A 23,625-nucleotide genomic window follows, 5' to 3' on the forward strand; every position below is an offset into this window, starting at 1 on the left:
GGTTCACTGGAATTTAGGTAAGAGGAGTGTATGGCAGAGGAGGGTATATGTATATCTGCCTTGAGATATTCATTAAAAATTGTGTAAAATGAGGGCTTCCCTGGTGGCGCAGTGGTTGAGAGTCCGCCTGCCAATGCAGGGGACACGGGTTCGTGCCCCAGTCCGGGAAGATCCCACATGCCGTGGAGCGGCTGGGCCCGTGAGCCATGGCCGCTGAGCCTGCGCGTCAGGAGCCTGTGCTCCGCAATGGGAGAGGCCACAACAGTGAGAGGCCCGCGTACCAAAAAAATAATAATAATAATAATAATAATTGTGTAAAATGTTCATGAGTTTGGTTTATATTGTCATTCTGTCTTGTGTGCTTTTAGAGTGATGTTTCATTAACGTTGCCAGTAAGGAGGCACTCTTTATGTGAGATGCCCATTTATGTGGAACCAGGGCTACACACCCTTAGATTGACCCACCATTCTCCACCTGTCTCCCACTCCACACATTTTATTTTTTTATTTTATTTTATTATTTTTTTAAATGGGCTGAAGATCTTTATTATTTTTTAATTGAAGTATAGTTGGTTTACAGTATTTTATTATTATTATTATTTTTAATTTTTTTATTAGTTTCTGCTTTATAACAGAGTGAATCAGTCATACATATACATCTGTTCCCACATCCCTTCCCTCATGCATCTCCCTCCCTCCCACCCTCCCCATCCCACCCCTCCAGGCGGTCACAAAGCACCGAGCTGATCTCCCTGTGCTCTGCGGCTGCTTTCCACTATATATCTACCTTACGTTTGGTAGTGTATATATGTCCATGCCTCTCTTTCGCTTTGTCACAGCTTACCCTTCCCCCTCCCCATATCCTCAAGTCCATTCTCAAGTAGGTCTGTGTCTTTATTCCCGTTTTACCCCTAGGTTCTTCATGACATTTTTTAATTCCATATATATGTGTTAGCATACGGTATTTGTCTTTCTCTTTCTGACTTACTTCACTCTGTATGACAGACTCTAGGTCTATCCACCTCATTACAAATAGCTCAGTTTCATTTCTTTTTATGGCTGAGTAATATTCCATTGTATATATGTGCCACATCTTCTTTATCCATTCATCCGATGATGGACACTTAGGTTGTTTCCAGCTCCGGGCTATTGTGAATAGAGCTGCAATGAACATTTTGGTACATGTCTCTTTTTGAATTATGGTTTTCTCAGGGTATATGCCTAGTAGTGGGATTGCTGGGTCATATGGTAGTTCTATTTTTAGTTTTTTAAGGAACCTCCATACTGTTCTCCATAGTGGCTGTACCAATTCACATTCCCACCAGCAGTGCAAGAGTGTTCCCTTTTCTCCATACCCTCTCCAGCATTTATTGTTTCTAGATTTCTTGATGATGGCCATTCTGACTGGTGTGAGATGATATCTCATTGTGATTTTGATTTGCATTTCTCTAATGTGTTTGTTGGCAGTCTGTATATCTTCTTTGGAGAAATGCCTATTTAAGTCTTCTGCCCATTTTTGGATTGGGTTGTTTGTTTTTTTGCTATTGAGCTGCATGAGCTGTTTATAAATTTTGGAGATTAATCCTTTGTAGTTGCTTCATTTGCAAATATTTTTTCCCATTCTGAGGGTTGTCTTTTGGTCTTATTTATGGTTTCCTTTGCTGTGCAAAAGCTTTGAAGTTTCATTAGGTCCCATTTGTTTATCTTTGTTTTTATTTCCATTTCTCTAGGAGGTGGGTCCAAAAGGATCTTGCTGTGATTTATGTCATAGAGTGTTCTGCCTATGTTTTCCTCTAAGAGTTTGATAGTTTCTGGCCTTACATTTAGGTCTTTAATCCATTTTGAGCTTATTTTTGTGTATGGTGTTAGGGAATGATCTAATCTCATACTTTTACATGTCCCTGTCCAGTTTTCCCAGCACCACTTATTGAAGAGGCTGTCCTTTCTCCACTGTACATTCCTGCCTCCTTTATCAAAGATAAGTTGACCATATGTGCATGGGTTTATCTCTGGGCTTTCTATTCTGTTCCATTGATCTATCTTTCTGTTTTTGTGCCAGTACCACACTGTCTTGATTACTGTAGCTTTGTAGTATAGTCTGAAGTCAGGGAGCCTGATTCCTCCAGCTCCGTTTTTCGTTCTCAAGATTGCTTTGGCTATTCGGGGTCTTTTGTTTTTCCAAACAAATTTTGAAATTTTTTGTTCTAGTTCTGTGAAAAATGCCTGTGGTAGTTTGATAGGGATTGCATTGAATCTGTAGATTGCTTTGGGTAGTAGAGTCATTTTCACAATATTGATTCTTCCAATCCAGGAGCATGGTATATCTCTCCATCTATTTGTATCATCTTTAATTTCTTTCATCAGTGTCTTATAATTTTCTGCATACAGGTCTTTTGTCTCCTTAGGTAGGTTTATTCCTAGATATTTTATTCTTTTTGTTGCAGTGGTAAATGGGAGTGTTTTCTTGATTTCATTTTCAGATTTTTCATCATTAGTGTACAGGAATGCCAGAGATTTCTGTGCATTAATTTTGTATCCTGCTACTTTACCAAATTCATTGATTAGCTCTAGTAGTTTTCTGGTAGCATCTTTAGGATTCTCTATGTATAGTATCATGTCATCTGCAAACAGTGACAGCTTTACTTCTTCTTTTCCAATTTGGATTCCTTTTATTTCCTTTTCTTCTCTGATTGCTGCGGCTAAAACTTCCAAAACTAGGTTGAATAAGAGTGGTGAGAGTGGGCAGCCTTGTCTTGTTCCTGATCTTAGTGGAAATGGTTTCAGTTTTTCATCATTGAGGACAATGTTGGCTGTGGGTTTGTCATATATGGCCTTTATTATGTTGAGGGAAGTTCCCTCTATGCCTACTTTCTGCAGGGTTTTTATCATAAATGGGTGTTGAATTTTGTCGAAAGCTTTCTCTGCATCTATTGAGATGATCATATGGTTTTTCTCCTTCAATTTGTTAATATGGTGTATCACATTGATTGATTTGCGTATATTGAAGAATCCTTGCATTCGTGGAATAAACCCCACTTGATCATGGTGTATGATCCTTTTAATGTGCTGTTGGATTCTGTTTGCTAGTATTTTGTTGAGGATTTTTGCATCTATGTTCATCAGTGATATTGGCCTGTAGTTTTCTTTCTTTGTGACATCCTTGCCTGGTTTTGGTATCAAGGTGATGGTGGCCTCGTAGAATGAGTTTGGGAGTGTTCCTTCCTCTGAAATTGTTTGGAAGAGTTTGAGAAGGATAGGTGTTAGCTCTTCTCTAAATGTTTGATAGAATTCGCCTGTGAAGCCATCTGGTCCTGGGCTTTTGTTTGTTGGAAGATTTTTTATCACAGTTTCAATTTCAGTGCTTGTGATTGGTCTGTTCATATTTTCTATTTCTTCCTGATTCAGTCTTGGCAGGTTGTGCATTTCTAAGAATTTGTCCATTTCTTCCAGGTTGTCCATTTTATTGGCATAGAGTTTCTTGTAGTAATCTCTCATGATCTTTTGTATTTCTGCAGTGTCAGTTGTTACTTCTCCTTTTTCATTTCTAATTCTATTGATTTGAGTCTTCTCCCTTTTTTTCTTGATGAGTCTGGCTAATGGTTTGTCAATTTTGTTTATCTTCTCAAAGAACCAGCTTTTAGTTTTATTGATCTTTGCTATCATTTCCTTCATTTCTTTTTCATTTATTTCTGATCTGATCTTTATGATTTCTTTCCTTCTGCTAACTTTGGGTTTTTTTTTGTTCTTCTTTCTCTAATTGCTTTAGGTGCAGGATCAGGTTGTTTACTCGAGATGTTTCCTGTTTCTTAAGGTGGGATTGTATTGCTATAAACTTCCCCCTTAGAACTGCTTTTGCTGCGTCCCATAGGTTTTGGGTTGTCGTGTCTCCATTGTCATTTGTTTCTAGGTATTTTTTTATTTCCTCTTTGACTTCTTCAGTGATCACTTCGTTATTGAGTAGTGTATTGTTTAGCCTCCACGTATTTGTATTTTTTACAGATCTTTTCCTGTAATTGATGTCTAGTCTCATAGCATTGTGGTCGGAAAAGATACTTGATACAATTTCAATTTTCTTAAATTTACCAAGGCTTGATTTGTGACCCAAGATATGATCTATCCTGGAGAATGTTCCACGAGCACTTGAGAAAAATGTGTATTCTGTTCTTTTTGGATGGAATGTCCTATAAATATCAATTAAGTCCATCTTGTTTAAAGTATCATTTAAAGCTTGTGTTTCCTTATTTATTTTCATTTTGGATGATCTGTCCATTGGTGAAAGTGGGGTGTTAAAGTCCCCTACTATGAGCGTGTTACTGTCGATTTCCCCTTTTATGGCTGTTAGTATTTGCCTTATGTATTGAGGTGCTCCTATGTTGGGTGCATAAATATTTACAATTGTTATATCTTCTTCTTGGATTGATCCCTTGATCATTATGTAGTGTCCTTCTTTGTCTCTTCTGATAGTCTTTATTTTAAAGTCTATTTTGTCTGATATAAGAATTGCTACTCCAGCTTTCTTTTGATTTCCATTTGCATGGAATATCTTTTTCCATCCCCTTTCAATCTGTATGTGTCTCTAGGTCTGAAGTGGGTCTCTTGTAGACAGCATATATATGGGTCTTGTTTTTGTATCCATTCAGCCACTCTGTGTCTTTTGGTGGGAGCATTTAGTCCATTTACATTTAAGGTAATTATTGATATGTATGTTCCTATTCCCATTTCCTTAATTGCTTTGGGTTCGTTATTGTAGGTATATTCCTTCTGTTGTGTTTCTTGCCTAGAGAAGTTCCTTTAGCATTTGTTGTAAAGCTGGTTTGGTGGTGCTGAACTCTCTCAGCTTTTGCTTGTCTGTAAAGGTTTTAATTTCTCCATCAAATCTGAATGAGATCCTTGCTGGGTAGAGTAATCTTGGTTGCAGTTTTCTCTCCTTCATCGCTTTAAGTATGTCCTGCCACTCCCTTCTGGCTTGTAGAGTTTCTGCTGAGAGATCAGCTGTTAACCTGATGGGGATTCCCTTGTGTGTTATTTGTTGTTTTCCCCTTGCTGCTTTTAATATGATTTGTGTTTAATTTTTGACAGTTTGATTAATATGTGTCTTGGCGTATTTCTCCTTGGATTTATTCTGTATGGGACTCTCTGTGCCTCCTGGACTTGATTAACTATTTCCTTTCCCATATTAGGGAAGTTTTCAACTGTAATCTCTTCAAGTATTTTCTCAGTTTCTTTCTTTTTCTCTTCTTCTTCTGGAACCCCTATAATTCGAATGTTGGTGCATTTAATGTTGTCCCAGAGGTCTCTGAGACTGTCCTCTGTTCTTTTCATTCTTTTTTCTTTATTTTGCTCTGCATCAGTTATTTCCACTATTTTATCTTCCACCTCACTTATCCGTTCTTCTGCCTCAGTTATTCTGCTATTGATCCCACCTAGAGTATTTTTCATTTCATTTATTGTGTTTTTAATCGATGCTTGATTCATCTTTAGTTCTCCTAGGTCCTTGTTAACTGTTTCTTGCATTTTGTCTATTCTATTTCCAAGATTTTGGATCTTGGAAATAGAATCTTGGATCATCTTTACCATCATTATTCTGAATTCTTTTTCAGGTAGACTGCCTATTACCTCTTCATTTGTTAGGTCTGGTAGGTTTTTATCTTGCTCCTTCACCTGCTGTGTGTTTTTCTGTCTTCTCATTTTGCTTATGTTACTGTGTTTGGGGTCTCCTTTTTGCAGGGTGCAGATTCGTAGTTCCCGTTGTTTTTGGTGTCTGTCCCCAGTGGCTAAGGTTGTTTCAGTAGGTTGTGTAGGCTTCCTGGTGGGGGGGACTAGTGCCTGTGTTCTGGTGGTTGAGGCTCGATCTTGTCTTTCTGGTGGACAGGTCCACGTCTGGTGGTGTGTTTTGGGGTGCCTGTGGCCTTATTATGTTTTTAGGCAGCCTCTCTGCTAATGGGTGGGGTTGTGTTCCTGCCTTGCTAGTTGCTTGGCATAGGGTGACCAGCACTGTAGCTTTCTGGTCGTTGACTGAAGCTGGGTGCTGGTGTTGAGATGGAGATCTCTGGGAGATTTTTGCCGCTTGATATTATGTGGAGCTGGGAGGTCTCTTGTGGACCCGTGTCCTGAAGTTGGCTCTCCCACTTCAGAGGCACAGCACTGACTCCTGGCTGCAGCACCAAGAGCCTTTCATCTACCCGGCTCAGAATAAAAGGGAGAAAAAGTAGAAAGAAAGAATTAGTAGAAGAAAGAAAGAGAGAGAGAAAGAAAGGAAGAAGGAAAGAAAGGAAGGAAGAAAGAAAGAAAGGAGGGAGGGAGGGAGGAAGGACGGAAAGAAAGAAAGACAGGAGGGAGGGAGGAAAGAAAAAGAAAGAGTGAAAGGAAGAAGGGTGGGAGGGAGGGAGGAAGGAAAGAAAGACAGACAGGAGGGAGGGAGGGAGGGAGGAAGGAAAGAAAAAGAAAGAGTGAAAGGAAGAAGGGAGGGAGAGAGGGAGGAAGGAAAGAAAGAGAGAAAGAAGGAAAGGAGGGGCGGAGGGAGGGAGGGAGGAAGGGAAGGTAGGAAAAAAAGAAAGAGCAGGTAAAGTAAAATAGAATAAAGTATAAAATATAGTAGCGTTATTAAAATTAAAAAGTAATTAATGAAAAAAAAAAACGGACAGATAGAACCCTGGGACATATGGTGGAAGCAAAACTATACAGAGAAAATCTCACACAGAAGCATACATATACACATTCACAAAAAGAGAGCAGGGGGAAAAATCAAAAATCTTGCTCTCAAAGTCCACCTCCTTAATTTGGGATAATTCATTGTAAAAAGAGGAAAAGGGGAAAAAGTCTTAAATCTTGTCCTCAAAGTCCACTTCCTCAATTTGGGATGATTCGCTGTCCATTCATGCACTCCACAGACGCAGGGCACATCAAGTGGACCGTGGAGCTTTAATCCGCTGCCTCCGAGGCTGCACAGAGAGATTTCCCTGTCTCTTCTCTGCTCTCACAGCTCCCGGGTCTCAGCCTTGGACCTGGCCCTGCCTCTGCGCGTAGGTCGCCGGAGGGCGTCCGTTCTTCGCTCAGACAGGACGGGTTTAAAGGAGCCGCTGATTCGGGGGCTCTGGCTCACTCAGGCAGAGGGGAGGGAGGGGCGCGCAGTGTGGGGCGGGCCTGCGGCGGCAGAGGCCGGCGTGACGTTGCACCAGCCCGAGGCGCTCTGTGAGCTTTCCCGGGAAAGCCGTCCCTGGGACCCGGGACCCCGGCAGTGGCGGGGTGCACAGGCTCCCCGGAAGGCGGGGTGGACAGTGACCTGCGCTCGCACACAGGCCTTGTGGTGGCGGCAGCAGCAGCCCCAGCGTCCCACGCCCGTCTCCCACGCCCGTCTCCGGGGTCCACGCCTTTAGCCGCGGCTCGCGGCCGTCTCTGGTGCTTCTTTAAGCAGCTCTCTTAATGCCCTCTCCTCGCCCACCAGGAAACAAAAGGGAAGAAAAAGTCTCTTGCCTCTTCGGCAGCTCCAGACTTTTTCCCCGGACTCCCTTCGGGCTAGCCGTGGTGCACTAACCCCTTCAGGCTCTCTTCCTGCCGCCAGCCCCAGTCCTCTCCCTGCGCTCCGACTGAAAGCCGATACCCGAGCCTCAGCTCCCAGCCCCGCCCGCCCCGGCGGCCGAGCAGACAAGCTTCTCGGGCTGGTGTGTGCCTGAGGGCACCGATCCTCTGTGCCGGAATCTCTCCGCTTTGCCCTCCGCACCCCTGTTGCTGTGCTCTCCTCCGCTACTCCGAAGCTTTCCCCCTCCGCCACCTGCAGTCTCCGCCCGCGAAGGGGCTTCTAGTGTGTGGAAACCTTTCCTCCTTCACGGCTCCCTCCCACTGGTGCAGGTCCCGTCCCTATCCTATTGTCTCTGTTTATTCTTTTGTCCTACCCAGGTATGTGGGGAGTTTCTTGCCTTTTGGGGGGTCTGAGGTCTTCTGTCAGCGTTCAGTAGGTGTTCTGTAGGAGTTGTTCCACGTGTAAATGAATTTCTGATGTATCTGTGGGGAGGAAGGTGATCTCCGCGTCTTACTCTTCCGCCATCTTCCTCCGGGACCTTGATTTACAATATTATACGGGCCCTCATAACTGACACCCCCAGTTCCGCCACGGTTGCCATCACCGTCCTCCTCTCCTTGGGTAGCCCACACATTTTATATCATCTGTCACCACAGTTAATTAAAATACAAGTAAATATAAGTCATAGGTTTGTTACAAATCACAGGGTTTCACGGATAAGTGAAAGATCCCAGGATCTTCTTAAAGCTATGCATTACAAGACCTTCAGGTGATTTGCATGCACATTAAAGTTGCAGAAGCACTGGACTGTCTGCAATCTGATGAAGGGTATTTATGAAAACCCTACAACTAGCATCATATAAGTGATGAAATATTGAACTGTTTCCTTCTAAAGATTGGGAACAAGGAAGGATGCTTGCTCTCACCACTTTTGTGAAACAGTGCCCTGGAGGGCCTAACCTCTGCATAAGACAAGAAAAAGAAACAAAAGGTATTAAGATTGGAAAGGAAGAAGCAGAACTGTTTCTATTTGTAGATGACATGATTCTTTATGTAAAACCTAAGGAATGTACAAAATAATTACTAGAACTAATTGAATTTAGTAATATTGCAGGATACAATGATAATATAGAAAAACCAGCTATATATACTAGTAGCAAACAATAGGAAAATGAAATTAAAATTCAATTAAAAACAGTAACAAAGAACATAAAATGCTTAGGACTAAATTTAGCAAAAGACATGCAAGACCTCTATATTAAAGCTAAAAAAACTTTTCTGAGAGAAATCTAGAAAGACTAAATAGATAGAAAGATGTAATATATTTGTGGATTGGAAGATTCAGTATTATTAAGATACCAGTTCTCCCCAAATTGCTCTACAGAGTTAATTCAGGTTCTTTTTTTTTTTAAAGAAGTTGACAAATGGATTCTAAAATTTATATGGTTATGTAAACGACCTAGAATATCCAAAACCATCTTGAAGAAACAGAATAAAATTGGAGGACTTATATTATCTTACTTCAAGATTAACTATAAAGCTACAGTAATGAAAACATGGTGCTATTGACATAAGACTAGAAGAATAGATCAGTGTAGCAGAACAGGGAGCACAGAAACAGACTCACACGTGGACATTTTATTTTATTAATTTATTTTATTTTATTTATTTTTGGCTGCGTTGGGTCTTCATTGCTGCCCACGGGCTTTCTCTAGTTGTGGCGAGCAGGGGCTACTCTTCGTTGTGGTGCACGGGCTTCTTTTTGCGATGGCTTCTCTTGTTGTGGAGCACAGGCTCTAGGTGCGCAGGCTTCAGTAGTTGTGGCTCGTGGGCTCTACAGCACAGGCTCAGTAGTTGTGGTGCACAGGATTAGTTGCTCCGTGGCATGTGGTATCCTCCCGGACCAGGGCCGAGCCCGTGTCCCCTGCATTGGCAGGTGGATTCTTAGCCACTGCGCCACCAGGAAAACCCCTGGACATTTTATTTTTGATAAAAGTACCAAAGCAATCCAGTGACGGGTTGGGGAGAGAAGAGAAAAGTCCTTTCAACAAATGGTTCTGGAGTAACTGGATTTATATGGGAAAAAAATTAACTCGGACCCCGACCTCAAATCATACACAAATCATACACAAAAACTAAATTGATATGATAAAATTAAAGCTTTTGAGAAAAATATAGGCAGATATCTTTGTGATTCGAGGAGGAACAAAGTTTTCTTAGTTCATAGGAAGCAATAACCATGAAAAATTGACAAATTAGACTTCATCAAAATTAAAAACTTCTGCTCACCAAAGACACTGAAGAAAATGAATAGGCAAGCCATGAATAGGGAGAAAATATTCAGAAAACATAAATCTGACAAATGGTTGGTATCCAGGATACACAATATAAAGAACTCCCGCAGCTCAATAATGGAAAGACAAATAACCCAATACAATTGCAAATGATGTGAATAGCCACTTCACAAAAGTGGATGTATGAATGGCCAATGAGCATACAACAAAGGGCTTAACATCATGAGTCATCAGAGAAATGTAAATTATAGTTACAATGACTTACCCCCAATTTTGGTGAGGATGTGGAGCAACCGTACCTATCATGCATTGTTGGTGTGAGTGAAAAGTGGTACAATCACTTTGGGAAAATATCTGGCAGTTTAAAAAATATAATTAAACATACACCTACACCATGACTCACAAATTCCATGCTTAGGCGTTTATCCATGAGAAATGGAAATGTGTGTTTACAAAAAGTTTATAGCAGCTTTATGCACAATAGCCCCAAACTGGAAATAGCCCTGGTGGCCTTCAGTAGTAGAATGGAGGAGCACACTCTGGCATATTTATACAGTGGAATACCAATGGGCAGTAGGAAGCAACAACCTATTGATGGTGCAACAACGTGCAAGAATCTTAACAGCATCGTGTTAAGTGAAAAAAAGCCTTCCCCAAAAGAATACCGATAGTATGAAGACCATTTAGATGAAATTTTGGGACAGGCAAAACTAATCAATAGTGGAGGGCTTCCCTGGTGGCGCAGTGGTTGAGATTCCACCTGCCAATGCAGGGCACACGGGTTCGTGCCCCGGTCTGGGAAGATCCCACATGCTGCGGAGCGGCTGGGCCCGTGAGCCATGGCCACTGAGCCTGCGCTTCCAGAGCCTGTGCTCCGCAACGGGAGAGGCCACAAAAGTGAGAGGCCCGCGTACCGCAAAAAAAAAAAAAAAAAAAAAGTGGAAAAAATCAGAACTGTGGTTGACTGTCGGAGCTGGTGGTGGGGATTGACTGGGAAGAGGCATGGGGACATTTTCAGGGGTGGTAATATTGTTCTGTATCTAGATAGACATCTGAGTTTCACAGATATATGCATTTGTTATAACTCAGTGAATGTACAAGAGTTTTGCCCTTGTGTATAAATTTTATTTTATTTATTTATTTATTTATTTATTTTGCGGTACGCGGGCCTCTCACTATTGTGGCCTCTCCCGTTGCGGAGCACAGGCTCCAGACGCACAGGCTCAGCGGCCATGGCTCACGGGCCCAGCCGCTCCGCGGCATGTGGGATCTTCCCGGACCGGGGCACGAACCCGTGTTCCCTGCATCAGCAGGCGGACTCTCAACCACTGCACCACCAGGGAAGCCCCGTGTATAAATTTTATACCAAAAGAAAAAAACTATGAACAAACATTAAACTCCAGTTAATTATATGCATAACTTTAGCTATGCATATAATTAACTGGAGTTATTATAATAACAGTTACTATAAATAGCTAAAGTATTTAGGGGACGGTAACTGATATCTGCAATTTATTTTGAAATGCATAAATAAGATGGATTAATGGATGAATAGAAGAATGAGTAAATGGATAATTATGTGAAAAAACAAGTGTAGTAAAATGTTAATGGTACACTCTAGTAGAGGGGGTATAGGTGTTTATTGTGAAATTTGAATTTTTTGGTCATAAAATATTGGGGGAAAGAGCAATGAAAGAAGGCAAGAGCACAACATTTCTGGATTGACTCCTTGATTCCTTTCTGTTTGATAAAATATTGTTGCTCTTAATTAAGGTTGAAGATTACCCATGTTATTTTAGATGATGCTGGAAGATACTTTATCTCCATTAACTAAAACAGAGTCTTTAGCTTCTTCCATGGAGACACGACTTCTAATCTAAGTCTTGAACTGTTTGTGTCCCTAATGTGTTCGTCTCACTATTTCCAAACTGCTTGTTTTTCTCTCTCTTTCACACACATACACGTACCACACAAAGCTAAGAGATGGGATCAAGAAACAGACGGAGCACATATGGCTACATTCCCTTCTGCAACAAATCCTACAAAATGACAGGAAAGATACCAAACAAGCAAAATACTCTCTCCTTCCAGAATCCACAATAGCATGAAAAATAAGAAAGAGTGTTATCAACAGACCAGCAGTTTCAAAAGATTCCTGAAAGATAGAAAGCAGAAACAGATACATGCAGGAGAACACAGCTGTGATTATTGGAACAATTTGGAGGTACTCCAAGAGGCAACAGATAGAAGAAATTAACTGTGGAGCTACATTTAAACCTATAAAACATTATTGAAGTTTATAAAAGAAGACCTATATGGAAAGGCATAATATGTTTCCAGACTCAGTATTATAAATATACCATTTTTTCAAAACCAATCTATAAATTCAGTGCAATTTTAATCAGATTTTATTTATTTATTTATTTATTTATTTATTTATTTATTTATTTATTTATTTATTTATTTATGGCTGTGTTGGGTCTTCGTTTCTGTGCGAGAGCTTTCTCCAGTTGCGGCAAGCGGGGGCCACTCTTCATCGCAGTGCGCGGGCTGCGGCCTCTCTTGTTGCAGAGCACAGGCTCCAGATACGCAGGCTCAGTAGTTGTGGCTCATGGGCCCAGTTGCTCCGTGGCATGTGGGATCTTCCCAGACCAGGGCTCGAACCTGTGTCCCCCGCACTAGCAGACAGATTCTCAACCACTGCACCACCAGGGAAGCCCTCAATCAGATTTTTAATGAAGATTGACAGACTGATTCTAAAGTTCTTATCAATAAAAGAATATATGAGAATAGACAAGTAGCTTAGAAAAGATGAACAATGACGGGAGAAATTTGTCTTGCGAGATATCAGAATATACTGTGAATCTGTATTAATTGAGTGTGGACTCAATGCAAGGATAGATAATTCAATAGAGCCTAATAGAGAATTTAGAAACAAATTCATGCAGATATTAAAATTTGGTTTGTGGTAAAATTGGCATTTCTGATGGAAGAGAAAGATGGATAGTACATAAATGATGTTGAATAATTGGCTCTTCATTTGGGAAGAAAATGTAACCCTATCTTATGCCATATACAGAGGGACATGGGGACTCTTGCACAGGAAGGGAGGAGAACGGGTGCAGCTACAGCAGGGCAGATGATTTGGTGAGCTACGTGGTGATGCTTCAAGATGAAATTTGAGTTTGCTGGTAGAACACGCATACCGTACAGCAAGGTCTGCCTATCAGAAACCCAGTTGCCTTAGTCACTTCAGGCCGTTATAACAAATATACCATAGACTGGGTAGCTTACACAATAAACCATTATTTCTCATAGTTCTGGAGGCTGTGAAGTTCAAGATCAAGGTGCCAGCACATCCAGTGTCTGGTGAGAGCCCTCTTCCTGGCTGGCTGATGGCCATTGTCTTGTACTCTCACATGGAGGAGAGAGAGAGAAAGGAAGGAAGCTCTCTCTGTCTCTTCTTATAAGGGCACTAATCCCATCATGAGGGCTCAATCCTCATGATCTGATTGCCTCCCCAGGCCCCATCTCCAAATACATTGGGGATTAGGCTTCCACAAATGAACTTGGGGGGAACACAAACATTTATTCCACAGCACCAGCTAACCTGACTGTTTCCTGCCTTTTCTGTGCAGTGCTGGTAATGGGAGAATGATGAAATCTCTGCCATCAGTCTGGGCAGGTAACAGGAAGTGGGAACATCACAGGCAGGCTGGGCCTGGGGACTTTCAGGTAGCCAAGCAGCCAGCATGTAAGAGCCAGATCGTTATCCTGCAGGGCACGTGGTTGTCAGAGATGGCTGTTTTCTCACGTGGTATTGATTTCGCTTTTGTTTCTTGGGTTTACTATTTTAAGTGTTGGTTTGGGGGTATGTGACATTTTAAATAGGGTGGTCCGTTCTCTGGGATATGGCATTTGAGTAAAGACCTGAAAGAAGCGAGAGAATGGACCAGGCATCTGTCTGGGGGACAGCTTTCCAGGTGGAGGGGACGGCAGGGCAAAGGGCCTTGAGAGGGACCAAGGGGCCCTCGTGGCTGGAGGGGAGTGAGCAGGGCTAGATGCGTCAGAGAGGTCACAGAGGCCAGATCACTTTGACCTTCAGATGGAATATCAGATGGGGTCTTCCCAGGAGAGTGTGGCCAACAAGTGGACTAGCCAATAGTCTTGTTGTACTTGAGGTTCACGGAAGTAGAAGTCAGCAACAGTGTTGTAGGTGTGGTCAAGGAGTTGAGGGAAAGAGACAGAGTCAGAGAGAGATGGCGTTTAACTGAAGATTGAAAAGCATGTAGGAAAAGTTTTGCTTGGAGGAATTAGGACCTGAGAATTATCAGAGCAGGGCCTGAGGTTTCTAGGTGGGCGTTCCTTAGAAAGCCTCTCTAGATGGTGCCAAGGGAAAAGGAGTAAGTGGGGGTGGGCTTACCTCCTGCACAGATCCCATCGGTGCCCACCCCACTCTTTAGCTGGGGTAATGGAGGCTTTCTCATCTCGTGTTGTGTCGTACGTATGCAAATCCAGACACCCACTCCTCCTGGCAGGAGTGCTTCCTAGGTACCTCCAACGTTGAAATCTGGAGCCACTACTGTCCTTGAGTCTCCGTCTGGTATTGGTCCAACCATGACCTTGGTGTCCATGGATAAGTGATGTATCTTGCCCTCAGGTGGTGCGGGTCCTAGAGAACCACCCAAAACTTGAAGGTAAACTACAGGTATTCTTAGGGTGATCTGTTGCTGTTCTTTGTGTTTTAAAAATATAACTTCTTTGTGGCAGGTGCTTCATTAGACAAACCTTGTGGTAAAGGGGAGAACCCAGGGTACCCACTTGAGAGAACTTTTTCTCATTTCCTACTCCAGTGGGAAAAAAATTGGGAGCCAAGGTTAACCTGATGTCCTCTGTGTATTATAAGCCACAGTAGCAAACAACAGAGTTGAGAGGTTCATTGGCATTTGATGGAAGAGAGGGTGGACTACAGCTGTTTCCCGTTTGTCCAAGATGTTTATGCATGTAAACCTTAGGTCAGAGAAGTGGCCAGTATGGTTTTAGACCTCAATGTTAAAGTGAATTCAGATTTTAGCCCGCAGGACAAGGAGTGGTAATAAATACAATTCTGTAATTAATAAAATCATCTAAAAGGGTAGAGGATACAGAAAGGGTCTTTGTTCTCCTCTCTGTGTTTCTATGCAGACTCCTTTTAAGTCAGTGTGTTATATTTGTTCTTTTTAACTTCCTATTGCCTTTCCTTTCATTAGTGAAAGAACACTGTCCTTCTAACTGTTTCCAAATTAGAGAGAGAGAGGTGGAATTGAGCTAGATCCATGGTATATAGTTCTTGGAAATTGATGATGCATGTTGGGTAATTTGATTTTCTGGCAATTACAAGGATTAGCCGTGAAATATGAAAGCCTGCCTTGTATTGTACTTTAAAATGAGCTCTCTGTATGAAGCACATGCCTACATTTTCCATTCCCGTAGCAGAAATGTTTGAGAAATGGTTTCAGACTAAAGCAGAGATAAAATTTTGGAATGACGAGAGAAGAGGATCTGTACGTGCAGTCTTTTCCAAAATTGGAGAAGATAAAAATACACACATAACCCTTTATTCCTTGGGTTAAACCTAAGGGTGATGTATGATCCATTCATCACTACCGAATGAAGCTTTGAAGAGTGGTCCTCTAGAATTTTTGCTCACTCAAATGTCAGGTGCTTCATTAAGTGGTAGAGAGGAAAACTTGGGTTGTCCAGTTCATGGAACTTACCCTCATTTCCTCTTCCAATGGGAAAAAAAATCCCAGAGCCAAGTTCAAGCCAGTGTCCTGTGGTAAATCTTAGAGATTCAAGGTCAAGATCAGTGCTTTTTTTTTTTTTTTTTTTTTTTTTTTTTTTTTGTGGTGACTTTTACATTACAATTGTGTATGACAGAATTATTTCTCTGGATGAATAGCGCTTGTCCACTACTCTTCCCCCTAAGTTTCTTTTGTTTCTTTCTAGCATAACACAGCTGGTGTAAACTGTGAAAAGTGTGCTAAGGGCTATTACCGCCCTTACGGCGTTCCGGTCCGTGCCCCCGACGGCTGCATCCGTAAGTTTCATTCCAACTTGGTGTGTCTTAGACTTCAGGGAGGTCATCAGGCTAAATTCTGATTGGCTAGTAATTTCCTTCATTTTCTCTCTCTCTTCATATTATTGGTTCTACTCCTTACTAGCTGTGTGACTTCAGGCAGTTACATAGTCTCTCTGAGAATCAGATTTCATATATATAAATGGAAATGATAATCTAGTCTCTAAGATTAAATGAAATGCAATCAAAACCACCTAGGAAAATACTGAGCATTGGGCTTGTCGCATACTAGGCCTGCAACAAATGTTTTCTGTTGTTTTGACACGTTTCTATGATCTCCGGTAATTTTAAATTTCATCAGAATTAGACTCAAGGCAACATAGTAATGATTACACAAGGATGTAATAATAGTCATAATATTCAAAATAGTTATGATTTATTGAGCACTTGCTATATGCAAGGCATTGCCTAAATAATTTCACAAATGTCTTATCTAATTATCATAACAAACTTAAGATAATGTATTATTAGTCTCATTTTTAGATATCAAGAAATCAAAGGGTCTGAGCAGTTAAATATTTTGGCCCAGGTGAGAGAACTACTAACTGGTAGGTCCAGGGTATAGTTCATATCTGTCTAGCGCTGCTGTAACATACCACTTCCATTATACAGAAGAATGCCACTGTTTTTTTTTTTTCCTGTGGAATTATCAGTCGTAGATCAGATTATAGACTTTGTTCTGTATGTGTATTTTATTTGGTTCTTTTATGTTCTCTGGCTATGGCAGTTAGAAAACAGTTCCAGTCCTGAAATTGGCTTCTGTGCCCACCTTCCCCCCCAAATTCATTCATCATATCATTAATGTTTGAGAGCATCAAAATCCAAAGAACGTGTAAACTCTGATTTGTTCCTCTGTAGGGCATCTTAGTTACTAAAAGTGTGTCCTTGTTTTCCCTTGCTTTTCCACATCATCCTATGAAGTATGCCCATGATTTATCTTGTGCCCACGAAGAATCAGCTTTGGCAAAGGAAAACAGGACATCGTGAATAAACTCATGCCTTATTAGGAGGCTCAGTTTTCCATCACTTTTCTCGTTTCTTCCTTCATCACTGAAGTGGTCTCGTGGAGATATTAGAGGCTTAGCATAAAGAATCCACAGGACACGTAAATCCTAAACAAATTAAGCAAAGGACACCAGGAGAAGCCAGGCTAGGGGGTTGCTTGGTGCTCACGACTTCTCCAGCCTCCCAGTTCCTCACAGGACAGGGACTCAGCTGAGCTATGACAGTGTTTTTGCTGTCCAAGGTGAGGACTTTTGCCAGGTCAAGGGAAGCTCCCAAGTGAGGGGGTTCCCGAGTGTTTTACACCCAAGTGTGTCCCTCTGGAATGCAAACCCAATAGTCAGGCTGGTTGCAAAAACTGCTTTCAGTGAGCTGTATCACTTGATTCTAACATTTGGGTTATGGGCACGATCTTGCTGTGCTGTGCACAGATCATATATCAATGTCTAGGCATCCCACACTTGTGTCCACATCACAGCTGTGTAATGACGACCACTCTGTGGACATTCATAGTTGGCTTATAGCTGGGAGAGGCTGTGCCTAACAGCCCTGCCAGGAGCCATAGTATGCGCCCACCCCACCCCTCCGGTGGTGGCTTGTGCAGGGTTGCCCCCTACACGGTGAACTGGGCGGTGCTCAGTGTAATAAACCACATCCTCGAGAACTTCTCGGTGTGACTGCTCATTAAAGCTTGTCTCTGAGGGTCCATGGGGTTCAGTCAATGCAAACCATCAACCAGGTGTGAAGTGAAAAACAGGCTGTGCCCTTTCAAGAATCCCTGGAAGCCAGTGATAAAGTAGTAAACATTGCCTGAGAAGGATTAGGACGTATTTGCCTTAAGAGGTGCAGTGAAGGACGGACTCTTGGGGATTTCTCTTAGCCTGCAGCTGTCACCCCGACCACGCGGAGGACTGTCAGCAGGGCTCGGGCCGCTGCACCTGCAGGCCCAACTTCCGCGGAGACCACTGTGAGGAGTGTGCGGCCGGCTACCACCGTTTCCCGGTTTGCTCCAGTAAGTCCCAGCTGCGGAAGGAGAGGCCTGGCTTCTTGGCGCTGACCTGGGCTTTGTGCATCGATCCCTGAGTGCATGGCAGGCATGGGGCAGGGGGGTGGTAGAGGGACAGAAATAGGGCCAGGAAGGTTCTATTTGTGTGAAAATGTTCCCCAAAGTTGGGAACATTACATTTTTATAAGTATGTTTTATAGTGTTATTTATCTCCAGAGTGTTAGGCTGTACCATAGACATTACCATCTCAGCAGGTCAAAGGGTCAGATAGTGGCAGTTTCAACGTAATAGGAATCCATGTGTGGGGTTTTTCTTCATAAACCTAGAGTAAATGTCGCAGGCTTCCAGATGTTCGCGTGGGCACACGTAGTGTGTGTTGTAGTTCCAGTGGCCGGGGGGATGTGTCTGTTCTTATCCCACTGCCGTGATCTAAGAGAACATCTCGGCATCTTGGAGAGAAATACACGTGTCTGTTAGAAACAGCGTAGAACGTGGAACAGGGGAGTGTGTGAAGCCAGCTGTGCAGACTGTTCCAAGAGCCATGGCCCTATTTGTTCTGCAATTAGTGTAAAACCTGGACTTTGGGGTCAGAACGGAGAAACACGCTCTCAGGAAGAAGCTACCCCATTGCTGCGTTAGTTCTTGCCCATTCCCACCTCACAACTCTGCCATCCCCGGAAAACCATGTTGAGTTGTGGGGCTCTGTGGACAGGAGTGCCCGTGTCCTGGCTCCCACCTGCTGTCCCAGGGTCATTGTTAAACGAGCACCCACTTCCACTGTCAAGTGTCCCAGTTTGGAGGATGAATTACATGATCATCTTAAAGTTAAAGGAACCAGTTTTTAAGCCCAAACATAGTGACACTGCATCAGGGCTCAATCAGTTTAGAATCTATAATGACTGGATAGAGGCTGAGCAGAAATTGCATTTTCATAAGCAAAGTTTTAGAAGGAAAAAGACTTGAAAGAAAACATTTTTAAAAAGCTAGTCTCGATGTTACATTAAAAAACAATAAAGATACTAAAGAAGTCCAGCTCAGCCCTGCTAGACTGGGACTTAGCTACTGTGAGCACGAAATATCCCTTTCTGTTCATTAATAAACAAATTAGAATGTCTGAGCTATTGTGAGCACGAAATCTCCATTTTTGTTCATTAATATACAAATCAGAATGTCTGACCATCCTGGTTCTATTACTAGATGCATTTTAAGTGTAGCAACATTTCCTTTCTTTCAGTTAGTTTCCACATGCTACTTTCACTAAGTCTGAGAGGGCGTCTTCCTAGGTAGTGCAATTTAATGTTTTACTTTACTGTCTCCTTAATCATCCTTCTCTGTATTTTTTGATAAACTATTTTTCTAGGAATTCCCATTTTCCCTATTTCTACACCAAGTTCAGAAGATCCAGTAGCTGGAGATATAAAAGGCAAGTAACTTCTCTTTTGGTTTAACTTCAGTGAAGATGTTATGCTCCATATCCCTTTTCTACTTCCTGTGCACATGGCTATGTCCAAGTTCAAGTCATCCTCATGGGACCATGGTGGTGCCTTGCAGGTGTGTCGTATTTGGGCTTCTCACCTCCCACCATTCTCTACTCCAGTCTGTCCTTTGCAATGGCACCACCTGATGGAGACTAAGAAGAGTTTTTAGATTGTATGTTGCTAGATTGCTCAAAAACCTTCAGTAGCGGTCGGTTGCCTGCTGTGTTATTTGGTTCTCCATAAAGGGACTCTGAGAAAAGAATTGAGTGCAAGTAGTTAATTTGGGAGGTGACACCAGGAAACATCAGTAAAGGAATGAGTCTGAGATTGAAGGGAACCCTGATGAAGATGTGTTAGCGGGCATGGTCCTGCTGTAGCTCCTGGAGCTGCAGCCCTCGGAACAACTCTGGGAGGCAGCAGAGAACTTGCTCAGCGTTATCCCAATGGAACGGATAACTTCAGTCACCTGATGTGCATGGAGGGCTACCTCTGGGGCATTAACTTTCTGGGCCCGGCCTGCAGGGGGTCAGAGGAGCTCCTGCAGCCAGAAAAACACCCAGGGAAGAGAGTGGCAGGGGTATGCAGGAAGCAGCCTTTGGGGTGGAGAGGTGCTACACCTACCTAATCCCTGGTTCTGCAAGTATTTTATGACCACCTGCTATGTGCATCGCACTGTTCTGGCTGCTGGGGACTTAGTGAAACGAATTTCCCAACTCTCCTGGAGCTTATATTTCAGTCGGGTGTGGGGGTGACTCCTACAATAACATATTTAATATACAAACAAGTAAAATCACTAACGTGATAGATTATGATATGCAGGGTTGTGTCCTGCACAAGGTGTTACTTTTAAATGGGAGTCATCCACATTGTAGGTGTAAATTAACCCATAGGAGAGTATTCCAGGCCTTTGGGTTCGATTCTGGAGCTGTGAGCAGTTTGCTATGTGAACCCACAGTGGTGCTCACAGGGACACACATGCTCAGAAGGGCGCGGCACGTTGCATGCACACAGCCCACGACCATCTGGGTCAGGCTTGGGTAACCCACCTGGTCTCGTCCCCCAGGATGGGGAAAGGCCTGATGGTCCCGTGCTCATCTCACTGGGAGCACATGGACCCCTCTTCCTGGTGTGTCTGGAGTGTGAGTGGGCAGGGGAGGGGCACTGGTGGCCAGACAAGAACATGGTCTCTAGAGGGCCATCCTTGGCCAAGGAATTCAGGTTGTACAACAGTATATTAGCTCCCGGTGCATTGGCCATCAGTGCTGTGGAATAAATAAGGCCGAGAGAGAGAGGGTAGGAACGTGAGGTTTGCACATGTAAGTAGGCTGTCAGGGAAGGCCTCGCTGAAGAGATGATTAAGCAGGGTCATCAGGGGGCTGAGGGCTGAGCTCTGCAGGTGTCTGGGGAGAAGCATCTAGATGCAGGAAAGAGCAAGTGCAAAGTCCCTGGGGCAGGACATGCCAGGGGTATTCCCTGAACAGAGAGAGACCAGGGGTGTGAAAGCAGAAGGGGAGGGGGTGGGGGGGCAACCCGGGGACCAGATCGCAGGCCCTCGTCAGCCACCGCGCGGACGTAGCCTCTACTCTGATGAGCCAGGAGAGTTCGGCACAGGGAAACGACGTTGCATTGGGGTGTGGCAACTGTGTGGAAGACCAACTGTAGGAGGAGGAGAGAAGAAGCAGGGAAGCCATCACGATGATGATCCGTGAGGAAGAGATGGTGGTGGCTGGGACGCCGGAGGTGTCAGTGGAGGTGACCAGCAGTGCACAGACCGTGGATATAATCTGAGAATGCAACCCACAGGACTTGCCTGGGAGTTACTGGGCAGAGGTGGACTGTGAGAGCAAGAGGACTGGGGGTGGCTCCCGGCTTCTGGATGGAGCACACAAGGAGCGAAGGGGAGGGGGTGCCATTTGTTGAGCGGGAAAGGCCGTCAGAAAGGAGAAGGCGGAGCGCGGGGACGGGCTGGGCAAGGGCCTGCAGACCCGTGGCGGGAGCACGTGGATGCTCTCTTCTGGTCTTTCTCTCTTTTTCTTTGCAAAATAAGAATCAAGATGGGGGCAGAAATTGAGGCTGGGGAGAAGGCCTTGGAGTTGAGGAGAGAGAAGGTATGAAAGAGGCATCCTGGAACGTGGGGGAGTGAATGGGCTTGGGGAGTGTCACGGGATTTGGGGCAGCACAAGGGCTCACCTGAGGTCAGCTCTCACGTGACCCACTTTACCATCCTGTGCCGTTTCCTGCTTGTGCCCTGCCCACACCCAGCTCCTCTGAGCAGACCACAGTGCTGGGGTATTATGCGGGGTATTGTCTTTAGCTTTCCTCAGATACTTGGTCATCTGGGGAGAGTAGCTGTGCCTGACTCGCTTTCTAATCCCCATAGCACCTGCCGTGGTATCCTGCCCACAGCGGGTATCAGCAAGTGCTTGCTTAAATGTTTGTCATTTGACTAGAATGGGACTCAGCTTTTGAGCCTGGATTATGACACACATCTCTGGTTTCCTTCCACGAACACGTTTTAGATCTTTCATTTCTGGTCTGTTTCCAGTAATCCCTTTGTCATCCCATTCTTTTTTCTCCCCAACTAGATTGGTGGTGACTTCAGGGAAGGAACTTTAACTGAACTTGAAGGGAAGTTCAGACATCTATTACAAAATATTAGGGAAGCCTCAGAACACAGCCTCGAGAAAAGAAGTTTCAATTAGTGCAATTAGATTTATTTGGGCATTTGAAGGCACAGATACCCACTTCAATTTGGTTTCCACTAATGCATTTTAAAAACACCCAATTCGGGGCCTAACTTCTGGCAGTGAACATTAGAAGCACAGACATCTCAACTGCCAGGAGATACACAGCACTGGATGATACCAAGTCCCTCCCACCCCAGAGAATTTTATTTCATTAAGGCTCATTAATGCTTTTGTGTCTTCTGATATAGTGGTTCTTAAACAGGGCTATGTTTTAGAACCCCATGCTTTTACAAAGTATAAATTCCTGTGTTTCACCCCCAGATCTTTTTTTTCCCCAATTAAATATTTTATTTAAAGTTTTCCATATATACATATAATTTCCTAAAGTTTGTTTATAAATTTCTTATGTATTTGTTCCTTTGAAGTTCCAGTGTTCTTTTTTCTTTTACTCTTTTTTTTTTAGCTTCTGCACATACCAATTCCATGTTATGTTAATAATAGTGATGCTTTTTTCTAAAAAAAATAGTATAATTTTCTAATTATCCTAAAAGATTTTACTAGGCAAATATCTAACTATTTAGCTAACATAAATGTTCTTGCATTCTTATAGGTTAGTTGGGCCTGAGGTCAGCTACACAATCTCTGAGAGGCTATTTTTGGAATGAATCTTTGCATACTCAAAGCACATGTAGCATAGTTCATTCTTTTTTTTAAAAATTATTTTTTAACATCTTTATTGGAGTATAATTGCTTTCCAGTGTTGTGTTAGTTTCTGCTGTATAACAAAGTGAATCAGCTATATGTATACATATATCCCCATCTCCTCTCCCTCTTGCGTCTCCCTCCCACCCTACCTATCCCACCCCTCTAGGTGATCACAAAGCACCGAACTGACCTCCCTGTGCTATGCGGCTGCTTCCCACTAGCTATCTATTTTACGTTTGGTGGTGTATATATGTCCATGCCACTCTCTCACTTCGTCCCAGCTTACCAGTCCCTCTCCTTGTGTCCTCAAGTCCATTCTCTATGTCTGTGTCTTTATTCCTGTCCTGCCCCTACGTTCAACAGAACCTTTTTATTTTTTTTTAGATTCCATATATATGTGTTAGCGTACGGTATTTGTTTTTCTCTTTCTGACTTACTTCACTCTGTATGACAGACTCTAGGTCCATCCACCTCAGTACAAATAACTCAATTTCGTTTCTTTTTATGGCTGAGTAATATTCCATTGTATATATGTGCCACATCTTCTTTATCCATTCATCTGTCGATGGACACTTAGGTTGCTTCCATGTCCTGGCTATTGTAAACAGTGCTGCAGTGAATATTATGGTACATGTCTCTTTTTGAATTATGGTTTTCTCTGGGTATATGCCCAGTAGTGGGATTGCTGGGTCATATGGTAGTTCTATTTTTAGTTTTTTAAGGACCCTCCATACTGTTCTCCATAGTGACTGTATCAATTTACATTCCCACCAACAGTGCAAGAGGGTTCCCTTTTCTCCACACCCTCTCCAGCATT

The 23,625-nt window shown here is 43.0% G+C and overlaps 1 protein-coding gene across 2 annotated transcripts in view; it reads left to right on the forward strand.

The window, feature by feature from the left end:
* LAMA3 (laminin subunit alpha 3) overlaps positions 1 to 23,625 on the forward strand; it is a gene marked incomplete at its 5' end in the record, with an annotated part of 254,689 nt that overhangs the window by 66,620 nt on the left and 164,444 nt on the right. For both annotated transcript variants that reach the window (XM_079717942.1, XM_079717943.1), the window contains 3 exons: positions 15,801 to 15,891; positions 17,813 to 17,944; positions 19,299 to 19,361. In XM_079717942.1, coding sequence (XP_079574068.1) covers positions 15,801 to 15,891; positions 17,813 to 17,944; positions 19,299 to 19,361 — 286 coding nt within the window. The remainder of the gene's footprint in view (positions 1 to 15,800; positions 15,892 to 17,812; positions 17,945 to 19,298; positions 19,362 to 23,625) is intronic.

The sequence above is a fragment of the Hyperoodon ampullatus genome (assembly GCF_949752795.1).
Source record: "Hyperoodon ampullatus genome assembly, chromosome: 13".
NCBI classification, from domain to species: domain Eukaryota; kingdom Metazoa; phylum Chordata; class Mammalia; order Artiodactyla; family Ziphiidae; genus Hyperoodon; species Hyperoodon ampullatus.